This window comes from Condylura cristata, unplaced genomic scaffold, assembly GCF_000260355.1.
Source record: "Condylura cristata isolate star-nosed mole 26May11 unplaced genomic scaffold, ConCri1.0 scaffold00044, whole genome shotgun sequence".
Lineage (NCBI taxonomy): Eukaryota > Metazoa > Chordata > Mammalia > Eulipotyphla > Talpidae > Condylura > Condylura cristata.
Window position 1 is genome coordinate 1,352,442 of NW_004567145.1, and position 20,916 is coordinate 1,373,357.

At 44.8% G+C, this 20,916-nt stretch overlaps 1 protein-coding gene across 3 annotated transcripts in view; it reads right to left on the minus strand.

Moving 5' to 3' along the window:
- Nucleotides 1-20,916, minus strand: part of GRB10 (growth factor receptor-bound protein 10) — a 152,607-nt gene that overhangs the window by 25,951 nt on the left and 105,740 nt on the right. For all 3 annotated transcript variants that reach the window (XM_012733956.1, XM_012733955.1, XM_004694509.2), the window contains 6 exons: nucleotides 14,898-15,054; nucleotides 9,432-9,547; nucleotides 8,201-8,269; nucleotides 6,583-6,720; nucleotides 5,197-5,307; nucleotides 3,478-3,576 (listed from right to left, as the gene is read on the minus strand). In XM_012733956.1, the coding sequence (XP_012589410.1) occupies nucleotides 3,478-3,576; nucleotides 5,197-5,307; nucleotides 6,583-6,720; nucleotides 8,201-8,269; nucleotides 9,432-9,547; nucleotides 14,898-15,054 (690 nt within the window). The remainder of the gene's footprint in view (nucleotides 1-3,477; nucleotides 3,577-5,196; nucleotides 5,308-6,582; nucleotides 6,721-8,200; nucleotides 8,270-9,431; nucleotides 9,548-14,897; nucleotides 15,055-20,916) is intronic.

A 20,916-nucleotide genomic window follows, 5' to 3' on the forward strand; every position in this document is an offset into this window, starting at 1 on the left:
TCATTCTTCTTTTAGTAGATGGTGGAGGGTGAGGTGGGGGTGCAAAAATCAAGTGAGGAAAAAATACACTTGATTTATTGGAGTTTAATGGAAATCTGCAACCAACAAGAAAATAACTATTCTTATCACACATATATGCAGTATTAAAAAAAAAAACTTGCCACATATGAACATATGAAGTAACTCAAAAATTTCAAAGAATGAAATTAGAAACCACAGTTCTTACTAAAGTGTAACTCAACCAGATGACACTAACAAAAATATGTTTCCATATATTTGGAAATTTGAAAACACATTTCAAAGAACACAGAGGTCAAAGAAAAAAAATAATAACCCTCTACATACCAGGTATGGTAGAACTGATTTATCTATTTTATCTTATTAGATGGGTTTTAAAGAAACGTTTATAGTCCTTTTATATTTTCTTCTATGTCTGAAAGGAACAAATATATCCAAAGAACAAATTTCTCCTTCTTTTATAATATGTAACTCATTTCTTGTTCTCTGCTAACTGAATGTGACATTCCCAGACAATAAAGAAATGAAAGGGTGATAACTGCTGTTTGCTTTTACTGTAAAGGGACTGCAAATGTTTCCACATTAAGTATAGTGACTGTTCTAGGCTGTGCAAAGTCAATGTTCAACAAGTTAAGCAACATCCCTTGCACATGGTAACCGAGTTAACATCATAATGACATAAATAACATTTCCTTTAACTTAGACTTAACTGAATATTTAACCTTCATGTTCTTCTGTGAGATGTCATATAAATTTATTTCCTTGAGGCCTCCCTTGTGTCCTAGAGGTTAAATCTCAGCGCTACTACCACAAAGGCCCTTAGCAGGGACCTGAGTTCTATTTCCAGGCAGGGAGCTGACCCACATGGTGCAGTAGACCTCTCCTGTCTCACCCACTTTTCTCCTTAGCAGTCTATTTCAGTAGTTTCACCTATTCTGTTCCCCACTCTGTCACTGGTGAATCCTCTCACCCCTTTCACCTCTGGCCTTCACCCCAGTTCTTTTATGCCTAAATGAATCTTAAAAACCAAAGCAAATTATACACCCCTGTACTGATGAAATACTTCTTGAAAGGGATTTTTACAACAGTTTAAGAAACCTCTAAAAGATGGAGGAAGGTGGTAAGGAGATGACATAACAGAAACAGCACCCAAGGTATCTACAAAATTATTTAACAAATAATGTGATAGAAAGAAGTGAGGAAAACAGATACAGCAGATATGCTATTGGCTCTGTTCTCTGAACATATTCACATTGTAGGGTATAGAAAAGCTACATTTCTTATATAGGCCCAAGATTTTTTTTTTAAAGAAACAGTACTGTGTTGGCACTTAAAAGCAGAGGAGGGCCCTGGTTAATTCACTTTTTAAAAACAGATTTATTTATTTATGCATACAGAACTGGGATACAGACCAGAGGGGCAGGAACAATGAAATGATTCGATTCACCAGAGACAGAGTGGGGAGCACAGGCAGTCTGACTGAAGTACACTGCTGAGGGGAGTAGTGGGCAGGACAGGAGAGGTCTGCTGTGCCACTTGGGTGGCTCCATGGGGATCGAACCCATGATAGCTTCATAGTGTTGCAACTTAACCCTTTGTGTCACCAGAGGACTGCCTTGGCAAAATTCAGTACCAAACTTTTCTCTCAAATTCAAGTCCTGTGATTTGAATACAATACAAATACTTATTTCAGTATTATTTATCATACAGAAATGACAGTTGGATAGTCAGACACAATGGAAATTAATGTTCAGGGTTCTCGTTTCTCCAGGCTGATGTCCGATAAGAGGCAAGGAACCCTACATGTACCCTTGACCCTACATGAGGGTACTTATATCTGATCCACTTTGGGAGCAAAGATGTCGCAGGCTACAGCTGTGGGGCCTCTTTTCATTACAGACAAGTTCTTTAATCAGTCATGAAAAGAGGCCACCAATGTTTCTTGGCCTTCACAGGAGAGAGAGCCCCAATGTGGTTCTCTCTAGCCCTCAGCAGAGCCCCAGTCTCAGGCTTTTACCTTATTACCTAAAGTAATCAGATTTATAGCATCACTTCATGTATGACTACTTTCCTTTTTTAATTCCCTTTTTGCTATTTCTGAAGAAGACAGATATGCTAACAGCTGAATCAATCACACATACATATACAACTTTAAAGATTTCCCTCCCACTGATATTCCATTTGCACAACTGTATCTACTTTCCTTATGAGGAACCTGTTTTCTCCTGCAGCCCTAGAGAACGCAGACATAAATGCTAGCAAACATACCCCCACCCACAATAAATTCTATATAATGTGTTGTACTTGGTTTTTAATTGTTAATATCCTACAGAATATTTCTAATTCTCTGTCATTTATTTAACCAGTCCCCAATTGATGGACATTTAGATTTAACACTAGCTTATAAAGTAGTCTATGATCTACAATATCATATTCCAGTATTAACATTTTTTCTCTAATATGAAATCATAATCTTAGTTTTAATCTTTCTTGCTTTACCAGTGGCAGAAATATGAGACAGAGGTGCATAGGATGCCTGTCCTTGGGTCTTAGTTTGGTGGTGTCTCCGAGGGAGTCTGCTGAGCTCGGGCTCTTTCCTGCTGCTTGTTCCTTCATTTACATGAGTCCACCCCGAGTCTCTGACCAGTTGAAAACTTTAATTAAGTTGAGGGTTCTCATAGAGAATCCTATATCAGAAACATATCAGCCAAAGCTGATCAAACAAGTTTCCCTCCCAACTCCTTCACTTTAGCCAAGACTGTCTTTATCATTGAACTTAGAATTCACATATACTTTATACACGAGGTCACGATTAAGAGCAAACAATATTTTGTAGGGCATCAAATTATACTCTCAGCTTTCACTAAAGAGCTTCATGAAATCACTTTGGCAATTTCTCTAAAAGCACTGTCAAGGGCATATCCCATACCAGGTTCCATTTAATACAGTTTGCTTAGAACTCACAGGAGACTCTGCTCCCCCCAAGCCCACGATAGTATACTCCCATGAGCTGTGCAATCTATCAGTCATGTTTCTCTCAAGGCCCTGGTTTTTCAAGAAGCCAGGAGTATGGTGCTCATCATAAACTGTCTGGCGTCCCCTTCTCCCTGGTATCAATGTCTCTTTCTTGTTCCTCTAACCCAGCGGTTTCCCACCAGGGGTAATCCCCACTTCAATTCCAGGGCACATCAGTAATGTCTCTGCACAATTTTGGTTGTCACATCTGTTGGGCATCTACTGGGGAGCCCAGAGACTTCCAGTTCTTACCAGCCGCAACGTCAGTGGTGCTGAGGTAGAAGTGACTCTGACATTTTCAAGTGAAGGACTTACTCTGGGAGGGGATCCTAGGTCCCCATTTGAGAAGACATGTGAGTGACTGGTTAAGAGAAGGCTGTTAAGGAAAGTAAGTGATGGGTGTTCCTTATAGGAAGCACTGAGCACACAGAAGGAGCACGGTACCTTGAGGAGTCTGAATGCCATCACCCAGCACATCCGGCCTTGCTCATCTTCTGCACAGAGCATTCGCATCTCTTTAGTTTCACTCCTGACTTTGTTTGGCTGAAAGAGTTAAGAGAAGGCCCAGTTAGTGTCACAGAGCGGATCAGAGGTATGCCTCAGGTTAAGGAAGGCTGCAGCTTGCACACACCAGAGGACCAGACACCAGAGAGATGTGTGTAACTGCCACATTCTGACACCAGTCTGTCACCATCCAGCTGGCACAGACAAGCTCCGATGATATAGGTACTGCTATGTGGTTGAACAGTTGTCCTCTGACTGGGGGGCTCCAAGACACAACCATGAAGGTAAGGTGGCAGGCATGATGAAGCCGGACGGCGAGCACATAAGGCTGTGGAAAGAAATCTGGGTTCCTCTGCCTTATGAGGATAAGATTTCCAGTAAGATGGCGGAGGCAGTTTGAAGAGGTCAGATGGGGAAAAGCCCCAGAAGTCCCAGGTTATGGAGTGTCTGAGTGGCTCTGTATGGAAGCTTCACAGTGAGACCAACATAACCCCAGAAAAGGGGATGCCAGAACTAGTAGGCAAGGTGGGGACCCAGCTCACACCCTGGCTTAATGTTTGGTGGAAAGCAGAACTGGCACAAGCTTATACAGTTGGCTCGCCAAGTACATCTCAAATTCAGACACAAGGGACAGACACCTTGGAAATCCAGAGGGGATCAAGGACACGAATGACTGTCTTTCATGTGTCAAGACTAGGGCAGAAGCAGAGCCCACTGGCCCTGAGAAAGAAGGCCACAGCCATTGTGGGCCAAGGGGGTCAGGCGATGCTGGCTACCTGGCCTGCACGAGCCTGGCTCCCTCCTCCAGCCTCTCCTGCAATGGCAGTCCCACCACGCTTTTGCATGACCTCAGACCTTAAGGTTTGGGGTGAGCTCCTATGACCAGCCCTTCAAAGGCACCTCACTAAGTTAGTTATAAGGTGGGTTTTAAGATGGAGTGTGCCTGCTTTCCATCCTCTCTGGATAGAGCAAGTAGAGGAGCCACTCACAGGCTACTGGCAGCCAAGACTGTCTCCATTTCCACCCTGTGAGCATATGGAAGACTTGACAAGATACTGAAGGTAAAAGTCTCAGGAGAGAATCTCCTATTAACTGAGAGTGATCAGTTAATAGTATTAACTATTACGAGGACCAACAGCAATGGACAGTGTCACCAGGAGAGAAGGAGACCCCTGCTCATGGGGGCACATGGAAGGGAAGGATGTGTGTGTGTGTATGGGTGCTTATATCTGTAGGCGTGTGCATGTGTGTGCCTGTGTCAGCATGAGCATTGCCTCACGCATACGAGCAGAGGGTGACAGGGCTGTGGCCACTGCTCTTGACTTTGCCAGTGACTGGAAAGGCCACACAGAAGGCTCAGACTGGGGGTCACTCATTTGTGAGCCCATTGGTGGGCACTGTCCCTCATCTGTTTTGCTTTCCCTGAGCTCCTGAGCTACTCAAACACATCGAGCTCACACATCATAAGCACACGAGAAGTAATTTAAATGAAAAAACTAATCTGAATGAAGCATAACATGAATGTAAAAACATCCAATGGGAAACTGTCTCTGTTTCAAAAACAAGAAAGCAACAACCAGAAGAGGAAGTCACTGCCCAATTCCAAAGTTTCCAGTGGGTTAACAGGTGACACCTCAGGAGAGACTGGAGATGGAGTACCTTTATGCAGAAGCCGAAGTCTGTGGGGGCACCGTACTGCTTCTTGCCAGCAATCAGGGAGAAGATGTTGCTGTCATCCAGGTCGGCAAGCAGCTGCAGGTGCCGGGGCTCCTGTGGCAGGTGGGCAGGATTTACTAGAGAACTCACACAAAGCAGAGAGCAAACTGCTTCATGCCCTGCTTAGAGGGCAGCTGTGCATGCTGTCAGTGTATGTGCTGGTATCTCAAACACAATCAGTGTATAGAACAAGCCCACATTCACTCAGCCCTGTCAAAAAGCCCACCTTCCACTTCTAAGACATAGGGCTATTAGAAGGCCTCACAGATGAATGTACTTGCATGCTAGGATGTATTTGATACTCCTGCCAAATCAAAGCTCCCAAACCAAATACTCAAATGAAAACCAGGAGTCCTCAATATCTACCCTGTTCTGATTCCTGCTTTAGGCTACAAATGTTCCTTGGTTCAGCATCTGTGACAACAGTGACTAACCAAGAATTAAGCCGTGAAAGGCCCATCCTGGTCTGCACTGGATGGAAGACCTCCACCCACAGAGAGAGGGGCTGGCTGCCCACATCTTCAGCAGCTGCTCAATCCCTAGCATATCACTAAGTCGGTCCAATGCCCAACACCCTCACCTGAGTCCCCCCTATTTTCCCTCCTCTCCTAGCAAGAGCAGAAGAGACCCTGAGAGCTAGAAAGTAAAGGTGAGACAAAAGCAGGCTGGCACCACCCCTACTGAGGACATTACAAGAAAACATTAGGTGAGAATATGCAAACCCACCAAAGTGCCGCCAGCAAGGGGAGGCTGCACTGCTCTCCACTCTCTCTAGAGGCCGGCAGCCCTTACAGCCCTTACACTTCTTCCCCAGGGGCAAATACAAGTGTAACTCACTCCATGAAATGTCTATAACAAAACAAATTAGACTGGCATGAGGGGTATAGTAAACTGTTAAACACCTTTAGGAACAGCCAGGATCCCAGTCACTGAATCAGGACAACTAAGCATCTTTCAAGTGACTGAGCAGCCAGGAGCTCTGCTCCTAACCCTCGTAGGGGCACGAAATAGTCAGCTTGGGGATGCAGGAAGGATACTGCTGGAGAGGTGAAGGAGGGACAGAGTTTACAGGAGCAGGAGAGATGCAATCTGGGTATAGGAGGGGGCCAAAGCCCAATGGGTACAGCCTGGAGGCTGTTAGATTTGGTGAACACCTGGTTTCTGAGCTAGAGCAGCAGACCAGTCACTCTATGAGTGTAGCTGTTATTTGATTCACTTAATAAGTTACCATAAACATGTAGGGACCTAAGGTATATTTTCAAATGAAGCCCAACTCATTCTGAACACTCATAGCCTGTGCGACTGGCAGTCGCGTGCTCTGAAACTCACCTTTGAAGCTCCCTTGGTGGAACAGTAAAGGCCAGATCTCCGCAAACACACATACAGCTTTTTCCATGACTTCCTTCCTAGCTCTTTTACATGCAAAACCCCTTGAATTTCAGGACAACTACTGGAGTTTAGAAAATTCTGTTGAAGATGAAGTTTTAAGTCAGATAAAGGTAACAATAATTAAAACACATAATTCAACACTGCTAATATTTTGATATTTTTTGAATTACTAAAATATTCTTTTGTCAAATGGAGAGTTCTCAATTGATTTGTTCTCTTTCAACAGTCTGTTATCCCATCAAAAGTGATGCTGCCTAGTACATAGTATTTAAATACACACAAATGGACCTTTTTAACACTGTCAAGAAACACATTCATGAATACTTATACAGACAGTATTTTTAAGGATGCTGCCCTTTACTCTATCTTCACATATAATAAACCGGGCTGATCATCAGAATTAGGACAGCAGAAGTGCCAGGGGCAACTTAAGATATGAGGACTGAGCCAGCAGTCAGCTGTCACGTCACCCATGTGTCCTCCAACTGGAAGGGGTGCAGCGGCGTCTGAGCACATGGTGTCTCTCGGCCGCCGGGAGGCAGTCACTGTCCCAGCTCACGGCACCCGCAGGCACATCTTCCCATGGGAAAGCGGCCAAGAGTAAGGTCAGGCACAAGGCCAGGGTGGTGATGTCGGTGGGTCCTCGCTACGGGACTAAAAGGGGACAGCTTTCCCTGGGGGCGGGGCAGAGGTGTGATGCACCTGGCTGGCTTTCTGGAGGCCCAGAGGTCACTGCACTGTTCTCACATCCAACCTCAAGCAGGCAATTAAAAAGCAATTAGTGGCTCTGATGTCACTGTGTACAGACACAATAACTAAATGTTAACAACTCTTGCCAGAACTCCTGCCAGGACAGCTAGATGTTGCAGTCTGGAGGCGCGGGAAGAACATGGCAGCATAGAGCTCTGAAGGGTCCGTCTTTTAGGAGGGAGAGACAAACCTCGTGATCTGCAGACCGACAGGGCTAAGAGCAGATTCCTGTAGGAACTAAACTTAGTAGTTTAGTTTGCCACCTGGAAAGTGGTAAATACTTGTTCTCTCACTTAAGTTGTTGTAAATACATGTTTTGAGGGGTTCAACAGTAAGAGACCATTTCTATTCCCAACTCTCCATAGAAAATGGGCTTAGAATATACTTTAGGGAGCAGGTCCACTAAGACAAATGTCCTTGTTTTCAATATACAATAAGGTTTCTTTAAGAAGGGTTTTACTGCAACTGTTTTCTAGTATGAACTGGACTCATTATTTCCAAAGAGACTTCCCAGCAGCAGTGGGCCCATGCCTGGCATGGGTGGGAACCCTGCAGAGCAACTTCTCCACCATGCCCGCCACGCCCAGATGGCAGGGATGCAGCTACCCTGGTGTCAGGGCGTGTTTGTCCCGCCCGTAAGCTCTAGTTTCATCTTAAAAGAGCCTGACTGCACACTGATGTCCCAAGTAAGCACTTATTTCTGGTTAGCCTTAGCCCCATTAGAAACCAAGGCTACTACGTGCTAAAAGAGCAACCACTGCAATGTACTATCCGAACACTTTCACAGCAGTTGATCTCTGACCCGTACCTGTAAAAGCTGGGTTTGACTACCATTGGACTGTTGGCACCATGTCACCATCTGTTCTGGAAAGAAATTCTATGGAAACAGAAACAAATGTTCAAAGTTAGCTTCAAAATAGGAAAAAGGTATGTTTATAGTGTGTGCCACCACCAAAAACATTCCTAAGGTCTGATTATTTACATTTGTATTAAAACAATGGTACTTTTTATTCCTCTTATCACACAGTGGAGATACCCACTCCAAATGGTTATATTAAGTTCCTGAAATGTTTAGTTCATATTTGGAGTATTTATTATATTTAATGTGGATCCATGCAACAAGTGCACACCAAGGTGAAGATGGCCCCTCAGCTGTGATAGGGGTACCTGGCTGGAGATAAGTCCCTGAAATTAAAAGGTGAGCATAGTGATGTGAAACAGCTTTCTGGTGGATTATCCAGTACTGTTACCGAATTTCTTACTGTCAAATAAAGAGGCAGCTAAATTATCAGAGCCAGAAGCTGGCAATGGCTCTTGTCTCCCTATTAGCATAGCTACTGCATGATTAGAGAAAGGAGCACAGATATGAAGCTCTCTGTGCTAATATACAAACCCCTAATCCTACTCATTCTTCCATAAATAATCATAATAACAGCTACTGTAATTTTTTGTTCAATTGAGCCATTGACCAAGTAGTTCCAGTTTTTTTTTGTCTTAAAGATTTATTTATTAATTGAGACTTACAAAACTGGGATACAAGCCAAAGGTGCAGGGGCGGTGAGAGGATTCACCAGAGACAGAGTGGGGAGCAGAATAGGCCAACTGATGAAGTACACTGCCAAGGGGAGAAACGGGTGAGTCAGGAGAGTCTGCTGCGCCGTGTCAATCACCTCCAGGGCTGGGGATCGAACTCGCACTGAAGCTTCCGTGGCTAGCTTGCAGTGCTGCATCCTAACCCACTGCACCACCAGGGAGGGCCAAGTAGCTCCAGTTTAATCAAGAGCTTTCAAAATAATTTAAAAAAAACCTGGCTTCTCCTTGCTCTTGTCACTTGGGGTTGCATCATTTTCTCAGTACCAGCAGTGCACAGCATTTAGTTACACATCAGCGACTGAGTTTTGAGCAAGGGTTGCTGTGTTAAAGAACAACTCAGATTCTCATACCCTTAAATCTATTACTTAACTGCTACTGTCAAACCCAAGAATAAACTGAAAGATTTCAAGAGTTCTACACCCCAAACCACCAGAGATTAGACTTACCATAGGATTTTTGAAAAATTCATATTTGGCATAATTCTTCCGGAATAGAAATTTACTTTCACTTGCCATGGTACTTTCCACCTGCGCCACTAATTCATGGTCTTCCAAGCACCTTTCTGTGGAAATGTAGCATGTGTGAGAAAAACAGGAGACTCTTTCAAGGTAGCTATACAATCAGTTACAACACCTGGCTCAACTTTCTGTTCTTTACACACTGAAGAGAACGGAAATAGGGAAATAAACAAAATATGAACTGCCCAATACTTAAAAGAGATAGGTAGAAGGGCCAATCCTTACTTTTAAGTACTTCTTTTCAATTTGCTATCAACAAAAAATTGAGGGTCACATAAAGCCTCTGAGCAAATGACTCTGTTGAGGAAGAGCACAGACTACTCCAACTGGGAAACACCTAAACAAAGAGCGGAAGGAGGGCACTGAGTAAGGAGGACCTACTGGGTGGTGCGCGGGGGAGAAAGTGGCAGCAGAGGGCAACAATGCTTCTGTTTCTGTGGAACTCAGCTGCTTGAATGCTATCAAGGGGCAGAATTTGGTAAAGGATCACTACACAATCAGTCTGTCCAAACACACTCATCTTTAAGGCTGAAGCCCACACTACCCGATCTCAAAACGACTAGATGAGATTGTTAGGGCAGAGAGAAACGCAGTTGCTCACTGCCCCCAGTGCATTGGCATGGTCCTGGAGAGATGTTTCTCTCACCCAGTGAAGCTCTGGCCCCACCAGGAGCAGTGAGACCTGGACTTGTTCTCAGTACCATTTTACTCCAAGGGCACTACACTTTCTCCCACACATCTCCTCCCACACTGACTTGAGAGTTGAGAGGGTCAAGAGAGAACTAACTGTATGAAACAATGGAACCAGTAATGTGAGTAGACCCACCCTAACATCAGTGGATGAACCGATGCCAAAATGCTAGAGAATCAGAAGCTACAAAACTGACAGAAAAGAGGGAACTAAACGCGTTGTCTAAACACTGCTTTTGTGCGCCCACAGCAGAATTTGTGTGCCCACAGCAGAATCTAGAGAAGTCCTGCATTGAAGGAAGTGATCAAGTGTAGTGCGAATGTTTCATGTTTCAGAGTCAACGTCATCTGAGCATCAGGAACATTCCCACCGATGAAGGATACCACCCCTTTGGTATCCGGGGACACACAGCATGCAGAGCACATCCAGCTTGGTTATTACCTAAGAGGGTATGTTGGCAAAAATAAATTTAAAGCTAAATTTCCAAGAAAGGAATTTCCTTCCCATAACTACCAGAAAGTTCACATTCAGCCTTAATACTGCCTATGCTACTCACAGGCCCATTTGTCCCTAGTGGTGGGTTATCTGCTAGCAACACATGAACCAAAACACTTCTTACCACAGCAAGAGAGAAAAACACATATAGCCTGAGCCTGTGATTAGTGGTATGGCTTGCTTTATTTTTGTTCAGAGAAAATATTTCTGTAATATAGCAAGAAAACCAGTAACTCAATAACCTATGAGTTTACAGAATTAAAAAAAATTTACCAGGTAAAGACAGATATAAAAGAAGAAAGGTGGCAGCATTCTCAGTGAGGATGAGGTAGTATTTTGTGTCTAAAAAAGTACTGAGGAGAGACCAAGAGCACTGAGGGGAACCACTGGCCCTCAAGGTCCAGTGACCAACTACATGCAGGCATGGCGCCCCACCCATGACTCTTCCTGTTCCCTGAGCCTTTGGTGAGATCCCGGAAGTTGCACTCAGCAGTGTAAACAGACATGGAAGCTGCCTGCTTCAGCCGTCTGCAGCTGCCAGGTGGAAGGGCAGGGGAACAAGGAAGCTGTGCACTCTGACAGGAGCGCGTCTCTGCTTGCACTGGTGACACCAGGAAGGCCCAGGACACCTACAGGCGCAGATAACAAGAGCTGTTTCCAAGTCCCTTTTCCACACTCAGAGTTAGAAAACAGCGAGCAGCTGTGGGTCCAGAAGACTGTCCAAGGCCCTTTTTGAGATCAGAAACTGTGTGTGTTCCCAGCCTGTAGCAGTTTTCAGAGCTGGCAGAAAGGCACCAGATACCATTAGTTCAAAACCCTTTGTTCCAGTTCTCTATGATACAAAAGATACATTTTCAAATGACTCTGGTTGATAATATTAAGCAATCACATTACCACCTATAAACATATGATCACAATGGCCTCATATAAAATTGGAACCCAAGATTTCATTGCAGGGTTCTGAAAGACTTTCAGTACAAATGGAAGAGGCAGAGACTTCTGAAGACCATGTGTATTTTTCACATTTTTGTAATTGTTTAAAGTCCAAGGATTTATACAATCACCATATTTAAAACCACACAACTTAAAATAGCAAATCTTATTTCTGTGTTAATACATGCAACAAACACACACCTCCTTAGCAGCAAGCCAAGTGGCACAGACTGGTGAGGGGGCAGTGACATCCTACCTGGCTGGTCCTGCCCACACCAGCCCTTTGTCACCCAGCACTGTGCACTGAGCGTGGAATGCTGAGCTGGCAGTCTAGGGCTTTCTGGACTGTGAGAAACTGTGAACAAGTTCATAGGCAAGATAACAAGCCCTCAGGGAGTTTCTTTGACACCTGGATACTTAAAATAGGAGGTTTTCTTCTATTTATAGATTCCAGTGGGGCAAAGATAATGTGTTGATACCTTTTTGATGTAACAGACATATAGAGGTGAGAGATAACTGGCCTAGGAGGCCCCTCTGGGAACCAAGGGCTGCAGACCACAGGTGTTCCTTTAGGACTTGTCTGTGGGTCTAGCTACCAGTGCCCAACCATGTCCAGCCAGTATTTTTTTTTTTAAAGATTTATTTATTTGTACATACAGAACTGGGGTACAGGCCAGAGACTCAGGGGCAGTGAGAGACTTCACCAGAGACAGAGTGGGGAACAGAACAGGCAGATCGACGAAGTACACTGCTGAGGGGAGCAGCGGACGGGTCAGGAGAGGTCTGCCGCACCATGTGGTCTCCTCCGGGGCAGGCGGGGATCAAACTCGTGCGGAAGTGGCTTTAGTGCTTTAACCCGCTGCGCCACCAGGGAGGGCCCCAGCCAGTTTTTTAATGGGCAATGCTGCTGAATTTATCACCTGACCAAGAACAAATTCAAGTCTTAACAGCCCAAGTAACATTTTGTCCTTCTCCCTCGGGCATTCCTTAATTCATATAGGAACAGAATTTCTTAGATCCTTGAAAATTCATAGGACACAGCTGTGATTTCTTTTCAATGGGCTGCATGTTTCAATTCCAGTCGCTTCTCTCTCATCTGTCCTGAAGCCAGGCTCATTTCCTATTCCTTGAAATTCTTTAAAAAAACTATGTTTTCAAGATACAGCTGCAGACTGGCTTTTTGCCATCTCTTTATCTATCATGTGGGAAGTTGTCCTGGCTGAAGTAAGTTTCTCAAAGACTCGCAGATCATGAGCTTGGGGTAGACAAGTGGCAATACCTCCAACAATGACCACCCAGTCCTGCCCCACTGGATGGACATGGCAGCGAGTGGGTGGCATTGCTTGGGGATCGTGTTCCCATCTGAGAACTCTATGCCAAATACAGAGACTGAAAACCCCCAACAGACAGAACTCTGGGGACTCACTAACACAGGAGGAGATCACAGAACACTCTGGAGCAGGAACCCTCGAAATCATAAAACACAAACATGCTTACTGGCCATTGATCACTAAGGGCTTGGCCTACCAAGGACTTGGCACCAACTGCTGGCAAGTGAACTGAGCAGCTGACATGGGGCATTAAGAAGGGTCATTTGACCTGGCTCTGGCAACAAGCACAGTTCAGAGAGAGGGCAGGAAAATTCCCACCAGAAGCGAATGGGCTGCCACTGTGCCTGTTACTCTGGGGACTGACACCCAGAGAGAGCTGCTGGAGGTTTTGGACACTCACATACTGCATGGTCTCCTGGTGGCAAGGAAACCATCTCCTAATGGCTCTTGGGAACAACTGCATCTTTTCTAAATCACTCCTTCCTGCATATGGAAAAGGCTTCATATTGTAAAGAACTGAATATTTTGGCTGCAACGATCAATATAATAAATGTGCTTAGAAATTCTCAATTTCTGAAACTAAGCAGACGAAGAATGCTGTATGAATTGGTTTACTTATGCCCTCAGTTATTGGGAGCTCAGGCAACTATGTGCGTTAGGCTTTGATCTATAAGTACCTTCTGCCCTTTACCCAAGCCACAGCCCTGCACACATGGAAGGCCCAGAAGCATCCCCAACACAGGATACAAGAGAAAATGACTTTCTAAAAGGAGATGGGGAAATGGTCCAGGTGGCCTCTGTGTGTGCTAGGCCCCAGGAACATTACCCAATCCAAAGAACTGCAAAAGAGTCAGATGTGCTCACATCTTGGTCCAGGGCACTTAGCACCCCCACCCAGGGCTCCTGAGAGGAGCTTCCACACTGCCTACCCATGTGTGGGAACACAACAGGTCTGCACTGTCAGTTTCCACACCAGGAGGTATCTGACAACCAAATCCTGGGGAAAATCAAAGAAATAAGATTTCTATCTAAGCAGCAACTGAACTGATTTTAAAAAATAAATCAATCAATCACAGGTTAGGATCACAAACAAAGGAATACACAGGAACAGAAGAGCAAGAAGCTCCTGATGAGCAATGGAAAGTTTCCTTGGGTACTGTCCTCATAGGATGGCAGGACTTTGTGGTTCTGAAATCCTCAAAGAGCCTCTACAAAACCAGTTACCAGGAAGCGGTGTCTACTCGCTGACAACCAGAAAGTTAGAGGAGGTGGGAAGAGGGTAGAAGAAAAGTGAGAAAGAACTTTCTAAGGCCCTTTCGTGTAGCTGAAAATCTAGTTATGTGTCAAACAGGATCCAAAATTTGACCCAAATGATTTTTGTCTTTTGCCATTTCATTGCTCCCTGGTGGCTGATCTTTTCATTGATTTTATGTAAAGTATGATCCACCCTAGTGCATAACAAGAACACTGTGATACTACGTTAAGATTCAAACTTAGATGAAGCTGCTTTATGGTGCACATCCACCCCCAGTGGCCTCTCTGGCTCTCCTGCAGCCCGTCACAGGCTCCCTCATTGCTGTCAGCTGGCTGAACTGCCCCCTCCAGAGTGAGGCCACAGTCCTGAAAGTGGCAGGCCCTCCCTAGGCACTGCCAGGCTCCCCTCCCTGACCATGGGAAGCAGGACCCTCATTGCCCGGTTTCCCAGCCAAGTCACAGGCTTCACCATCCAAGAGCAAGATTCCAAATGCACCAGTCAGAGAAGGTTGGGAGGGAGGACAGTGATGTTTTGGTGGAAAGAGGGCAGGCAGGCAAATGGTAGACGTACAGAGAGGGCCTGCTCAGCATAGTGACAGTGGCAGGGGACACACAGATCACACATTTGACATTTGGCAGCAGTGGGTTTCATCTGACTACATGCCAAGCAACCCCAGCTGGGTCCCCTACCTAGTCCCAGATGCGGGTGGTGCTCCACCAGTGTCCAGCTGTTGTCATCCACACAGTGACTTCTGTACACAAGCAACTGGCACAGGTCCCTGGCTGTCATGTCTGCTAGGATTTCCACAACTTTGCTTGTCCCGTCTTCACTGAAGACTTTAACATCCTGTAACACATAAAGAGGATCAGATGAATGACTTCTGGGTCTTTTAAGAAATAAAAACAGAATGAAACAGAAAGATAAAAAAGCAGTGCTCTGATACATATGTAACTGTTCCTCTGAGCAGGAGTAAGGCAAACGGCTGACCCATCGACACCCCCCTCTTCGTGGGGCAAGGATGCATGACCACAACAGGGAGTCTAAAATGACCCAAACACCTCAGGGAAAAGCACAGGGACAGACCAGAATGTACACATGGCTGCTTCTCAACAGCCAGTTGTTAGAATCAACATAATTCATTGAAAACACTACTGATAGTCCAGTTTTGCATGGGGCATTTTATAAGTGAACCAGTACAAAAATAAAAGATAGAGCCTTTACAATTCCATTTGCTCTCCATTCCAGGGGTGCAAGGTTCAATGCCAGCATCCACTGACTTTCTTATCCCACCCACCTACATACTTCGTATACACTTAGGCTTAAGAAAAAGTTGAGAAATATTCATGTGAATATTCTAATATTTAAATTAACATGAAGAAGGGGAGAGTGAGAACATCATCACAAATTCTTTGGGCCCTCCAAAATTACAAGCAAGTTATATGTTCCTAGTACTATTCAAACCCTAAAAAATAAACAGCTCCCAACAAAGGTACAGTGAAGTAGAAATGCAGATTATAAATCTATGACTCTGTTGCAATCACAAAATAGAGATAACCTTTAAGGGAACACAGATGCTTTTTAAAAATCTTACCTCAACAGCATGGAAAAAGCAATCAGAAGAACATGAGGGCATTTTAAATGGAGAGTGCCTCTTAAAAGGAGGTTTATCCTTGGCCTCTCCCCACGTTCCTGGCAGGCCCCCTCGCGTACTGACCCACGGCTAGAGCCCTTGTGGACAGGGCCCTGGCAGACCGGCAGTCTCCAGGCAGTCTGAAAGAGCTGTGAGCTGCCTCACAGGTCCTCTAGGTAGTGCAGTTGGTCACCAATCAGGCCCCTCCCTGGACCTGATGCAATCACCCCCTCCCCCCCATTTGCTCCCCACTTCGGTGTGAGCACCTGCCCAAGGTAGAGGCGATGACAAAACAACAACATCATGGCTCGCAGACCAACACATGAGAGAAACCCCACTTGAAGTTTTCCCATGACAGTGAAGTCACACTTGGGACTCGCAGCCGGAGTGTGTGTCCTTTGAATTCTGCCTGGCTGCCAAGTCTCTTAGAAATCTTTGTTCCTGCAACTGAAGCCCTCAGCGGCAACTCTGGAGTGGGAGCATCCATGGCCATGAATTTCAGCTGGTCCTGTCCCTCGGGATCTCATGCCCAGTTCTTGTTCCCTTTGCTCAGTCTGGGTATATTCCCCCTGAGAGAGGTCTGGCAAGGAAGGGGCAGGGAGCAGGGCCATGATACCTGCCTTCTACCTCTCAGGTACAGCTCCCCCAACCCAGAGAACTCCCAGCACACCCACGGACTGGGTAAGTCTCTAAGGACCTGCATATTTTTTAAAAAAAGAAACTCCACCTCTTTCCCAGAAGGTATAGTACATCTCACTTAATGAATAGAAACACTACTACAAAACCAAGAAAATATTATAGTATAGCTGACAGGACCAACTATATAAAATTAGACAAAAAGGCCCTCCCTGGTGGTGCAGCAGGTTAAAGCACAGCACTGAGAATCTAAAGCCGCTTCCGCATGAGTTCGATTCCCGCCTGCCCCGGAGGAGACCACATGGCATGGCAGACCTCTCCTGGCCTGCCCGCCCACTGCTCCCCTCAGCAGTGTACTTCGTTGATCTGCCTGTTCTGTTCCCCACTCTGTCTCTGGTGAAGCCTCTCACCGCCCCTGAGCCTCTGGCCTGTACCCCAGTTCTGTATGCACAAATAAATAAATCTTTAAAAAAAAAATTAGACAAAAAAACTTGTCTCAGAAAAAAAAACACCCAAAACTTTTAGGGCCCTTCTGGTGGCATAAAGGGTTAAAGCACAGCACTGTGAAGCTATCTGAAGTCACTGTAGCAAGAGTTCAACCCAAGCCAGGGAGCTGACCCACATGGTGCAGCTGACCTCTCCTGACCCACCCACTGCTCCCCTCAGCAGTGTATTTCAGTTGATCTGCCTGTTCCGCTCCCTACTCTGTCTCTGGTGAATCCTCTTAACCTCCAGACCTCTGACCTATACCCTAGTTCTTATATGCATAAATAAATCAATCTTAAAAAAAAAAAAAACTTTTAAAAACAAATGCATCATTACAAGTTAATTTATAAAATATACAACAAATTCATGCAATTCCTTATAAATATGCTAATTGATCACCCACCATTGTTTTATATTTCAACTACCCAAATCAGTATGCTCCCAGAGTTCCTGCTTTCCTAAAGTTTCTAGATGAGTTTATCTGCATTTACAATTACCTTCTCTAACAAACTTATGTTCATTTGGCATTTCACATCTTGCCAAGTTCATATGTCTCTTTTCCAGCCCCAAACCAGCTGTGGCACCAGTTTTTAAAATATTTTCAGCCCTACCATATTTTTTCTTTAAACTTGCTCATGTTTCTGTTGCCCCATGGTCATCCCCCCAAAGAGCTATATATAGTCTGAGTATTAAAAGCTATGATGTGCCTTGTCATAAGGCCATGTCCACCACTGTCGGATTCCCAGAGCCAGTCGCTGGCAGGGCTTGCAAGGTGGGGGTGGGGTGTGAGAGTGGGCACTGCTACAGCACTGGGCAGACACAGATACAAAGGGAAGTGCATGCTAGTGAAAGGACTTCATATCCCACACCGGACAGCACTCGCAGTTGCCACCTCACACTCACTAGAGTCTGCTGACCACAAATGAAACAAACCCCAAGAAAGAAAACCAAGCTCAAGTCATTGCATATACCAGCAAAGAGGAATGAGGAGCATGTCTAGAGCCACAGATGTAAGCAACACTAAGGAAGGCATGAAAGAGATTGTTAATGAACCAGCAGCGACTGCCACGAGTTCTAAAAGCCATATAGGCCATGCCAACTGCCCTTCAGTCACCACCTGGGCAGTGTTAACTGCCTTTGGTGCAGCGATCTGGAGCACAGGGTGGGGACAGGTCAAGAGGGCCAGCAGTTCCCTAGAGCCCAAGGATCTCAGATAGGGTGGGTGCAGAGGTTCTCCCGAGATAGTAACTCATGCTTAGTGGGGAGATCTCTACCTGGGGCATTTAATTTCCTAGGATATATTCAACTCATCTAGAGGACATATGGACAAGCCTGGGGCTGGATGCAAGAACGTGGATCACAACACCCTGCAGAGTCAGTCAAGTTCAGTCACGTCCTTGGTCTGTGATTTTAGGCATTAATAACAACTTAATAATCTGTTACACAACTGCAGACCTGAGCAGACACCATGGTAGGGAGGGCAAGCTTAGGAACCTGAAGGCAGCTTTCTGCTCAGGTCTGCAATTGTGAGAAAGGGAATCTCCTGACTGATTCGATGCAGCAGAAGGTCAACCCTTCAATGTGCAATTTTCTTTTCTTCACTGCTTGAGAAACTAATTGCTTTTAAGAATAGTGCTGCTTAAGAGGCATACTCTTGTCAGTGGTATGGAATTCTTCTTTTTCAGACTTAGATGGGGAAGGAATGCTTCGCCAGTTACCCTTCTTCAGCTCTGATGTCACTTTTTATATATTCATTTTATAAAGAAGAAAGCAAACTTGAAGGAAGGAGTTTAGGAACAGTCAGGACTGAGGTTTTATCATCTCCACTGCCCCAGATGGCATTCTGGGTAGCCTGGCTTTTGTCTTGGTGCTCCAAGGTAAACATGGTAAACAAGGTAAACATGCTGTCCCTCCCACTCTGGCTTTATTTACAGGACACACTGTAAATAAAGCTGACTGACTGACAACTGGCTCAGAATCTCCTTATGAATTGACATCTCTTGGCTTTGGCTGATGACACTGTAAAAATAGTGGGACACTAGCACTTTGTTCTCAGAGCCATTTGCAGAGGAGTGTGTCCCTCGGTGAACACCCAGCCCTGGGTGCAAGGATTGAGCAAAGCAGAAGAGCCCCAAAACTCTGCACAAAAACCAAGAGAAGAGAGGTTTGAATAGGAATTCTCCGCCTGCCCTGTCTTAGTCTTTCACCTTTATCCAACTCACTTCTTATTAAGAAATTCTCTTAGATCCAGTCTGAATGCAGTTTTCAAACTGATTAGCTGGACTTTGAGCAACTCCCACAGCTTCTTGCAAATATGGAGGGGACCACTGCGTGGAGAAGTCAGTTTGTAGTCTAAGGGAATCCAGGGAGTGTCCTCAGCAAGGAGGGCAGGCGGGAGAGAGTACTGTGCCCAGGCGCAGGGTGGGGAAGTCACCTCCTAGAGTTGCAGGAGAGACAGGGCATGCTGCACCTGCTCTGTGGCTACACCTGATACAGGTTCCCTCACCACACAGACAACATGTACAACCACCTGTTCATTTACATTGCCTGAACAAGTATGCCAACAATCTGTTGATTTAAAGCTGAATCAAAATATTTCAAGTGCTCACAAATCTTTTCTAAAGAAATTAAAATTCTAAAGTCACAGAGATGTTGCATTGTTGCTTTAGAGTCCCTCTGAGGACTTTTCACATCCATTGTCTCTCACTGCCTGAAGAGAAGGTGACCAGATTCCAGCTGAGTAGCCTACAGCTACCTTTATACCTAACAGCAGTCTGTTTGGTCTCATTTAGAAAAATCACGTTTGATGCACTCTTTTGCATTTTTTTTTTTTTTGATTTTCTAGAATGGATATAAATACAGATAGATTGTTTTGGAAAAAGTAATTTTTGTAAAATAGTATCATTTTACAGAAAATAAAAGCTATGCAAAGAAGATGTCCTTGGGTATACTAGAGTAGAGATCCTGACTCTATGGAGCTGAGTAGAGACACTGTAGGTCTCTGGACTTTTGAGTTTCTCATCTGTGACACAGGGTGACACCAGCCAAGCCACACATGCATTCTGCAGGTACCTGCCAATCAACTGAGGGCCCACTGTTGCTGTCATGGTGATGTCTGTGGGCCTCTCCTTCTCTCCTGGAAAGCAAGTCTGTGTGTTCATCGTTCTTGGACCTGCCCTGCTTACCTGTCCATCTTCTGGGTGAATTGAAGCCAGGTTAGAGGAACTGGCAAAACTACTTTGGAAACCACAGCTCCTCCTAAAATGCACTGTTATTTGACCGATGTTACTTCAAATCTTCTTTCAGTCCTACACATTCGGTTTCCAGGTCTATGTATAGTAGACTGGTCTGTTGGACACATGCAGAGAGAAAAGAAGTCTCTGCTAAGCATGCTCCAAAGGTGTGATCAGATATTCTGCCCAGATCTCCACAGCATAAGTTCACATTTATGAAAGCTGTGAAAGGTGGTTAACTCAGAATAAAAAAGAAAGGATCTTTACTCAAATGTATTTGATTTGGGGGCATGTATTCTTTTCCTAGATGTAAGCACAATAGTGACCCCCAGGATGTGTTCCAAGTTGGGAGGGGACAGATAATAAAGGATAATCCCTCTCACACACATGTGCACACACAAACATGTACACCTATGAATGCATGCATGACCACTCACACACACTTGCATTATTATTTTTTTTATTATAATAAAGATAATTTTTCATGACATATTTAGAAAATACAATAAGGGACAAAGAAGAAAAAGTATCATCGTTACTGTAGTATGGAGCCAAGGGCTCAGAAACCCCAAAAGGCAGTCCTGACCATGGTAATCAAGCAGGCCATTCAAAATCAGTGCTTGCAACATGCATCTGGAGTCATAGAACTGCACAATCTTCAACTAGAAATGTGACTCCTGTGATGTACCGAGGGAAATAATTCAAAATGTGACAAAAACTATA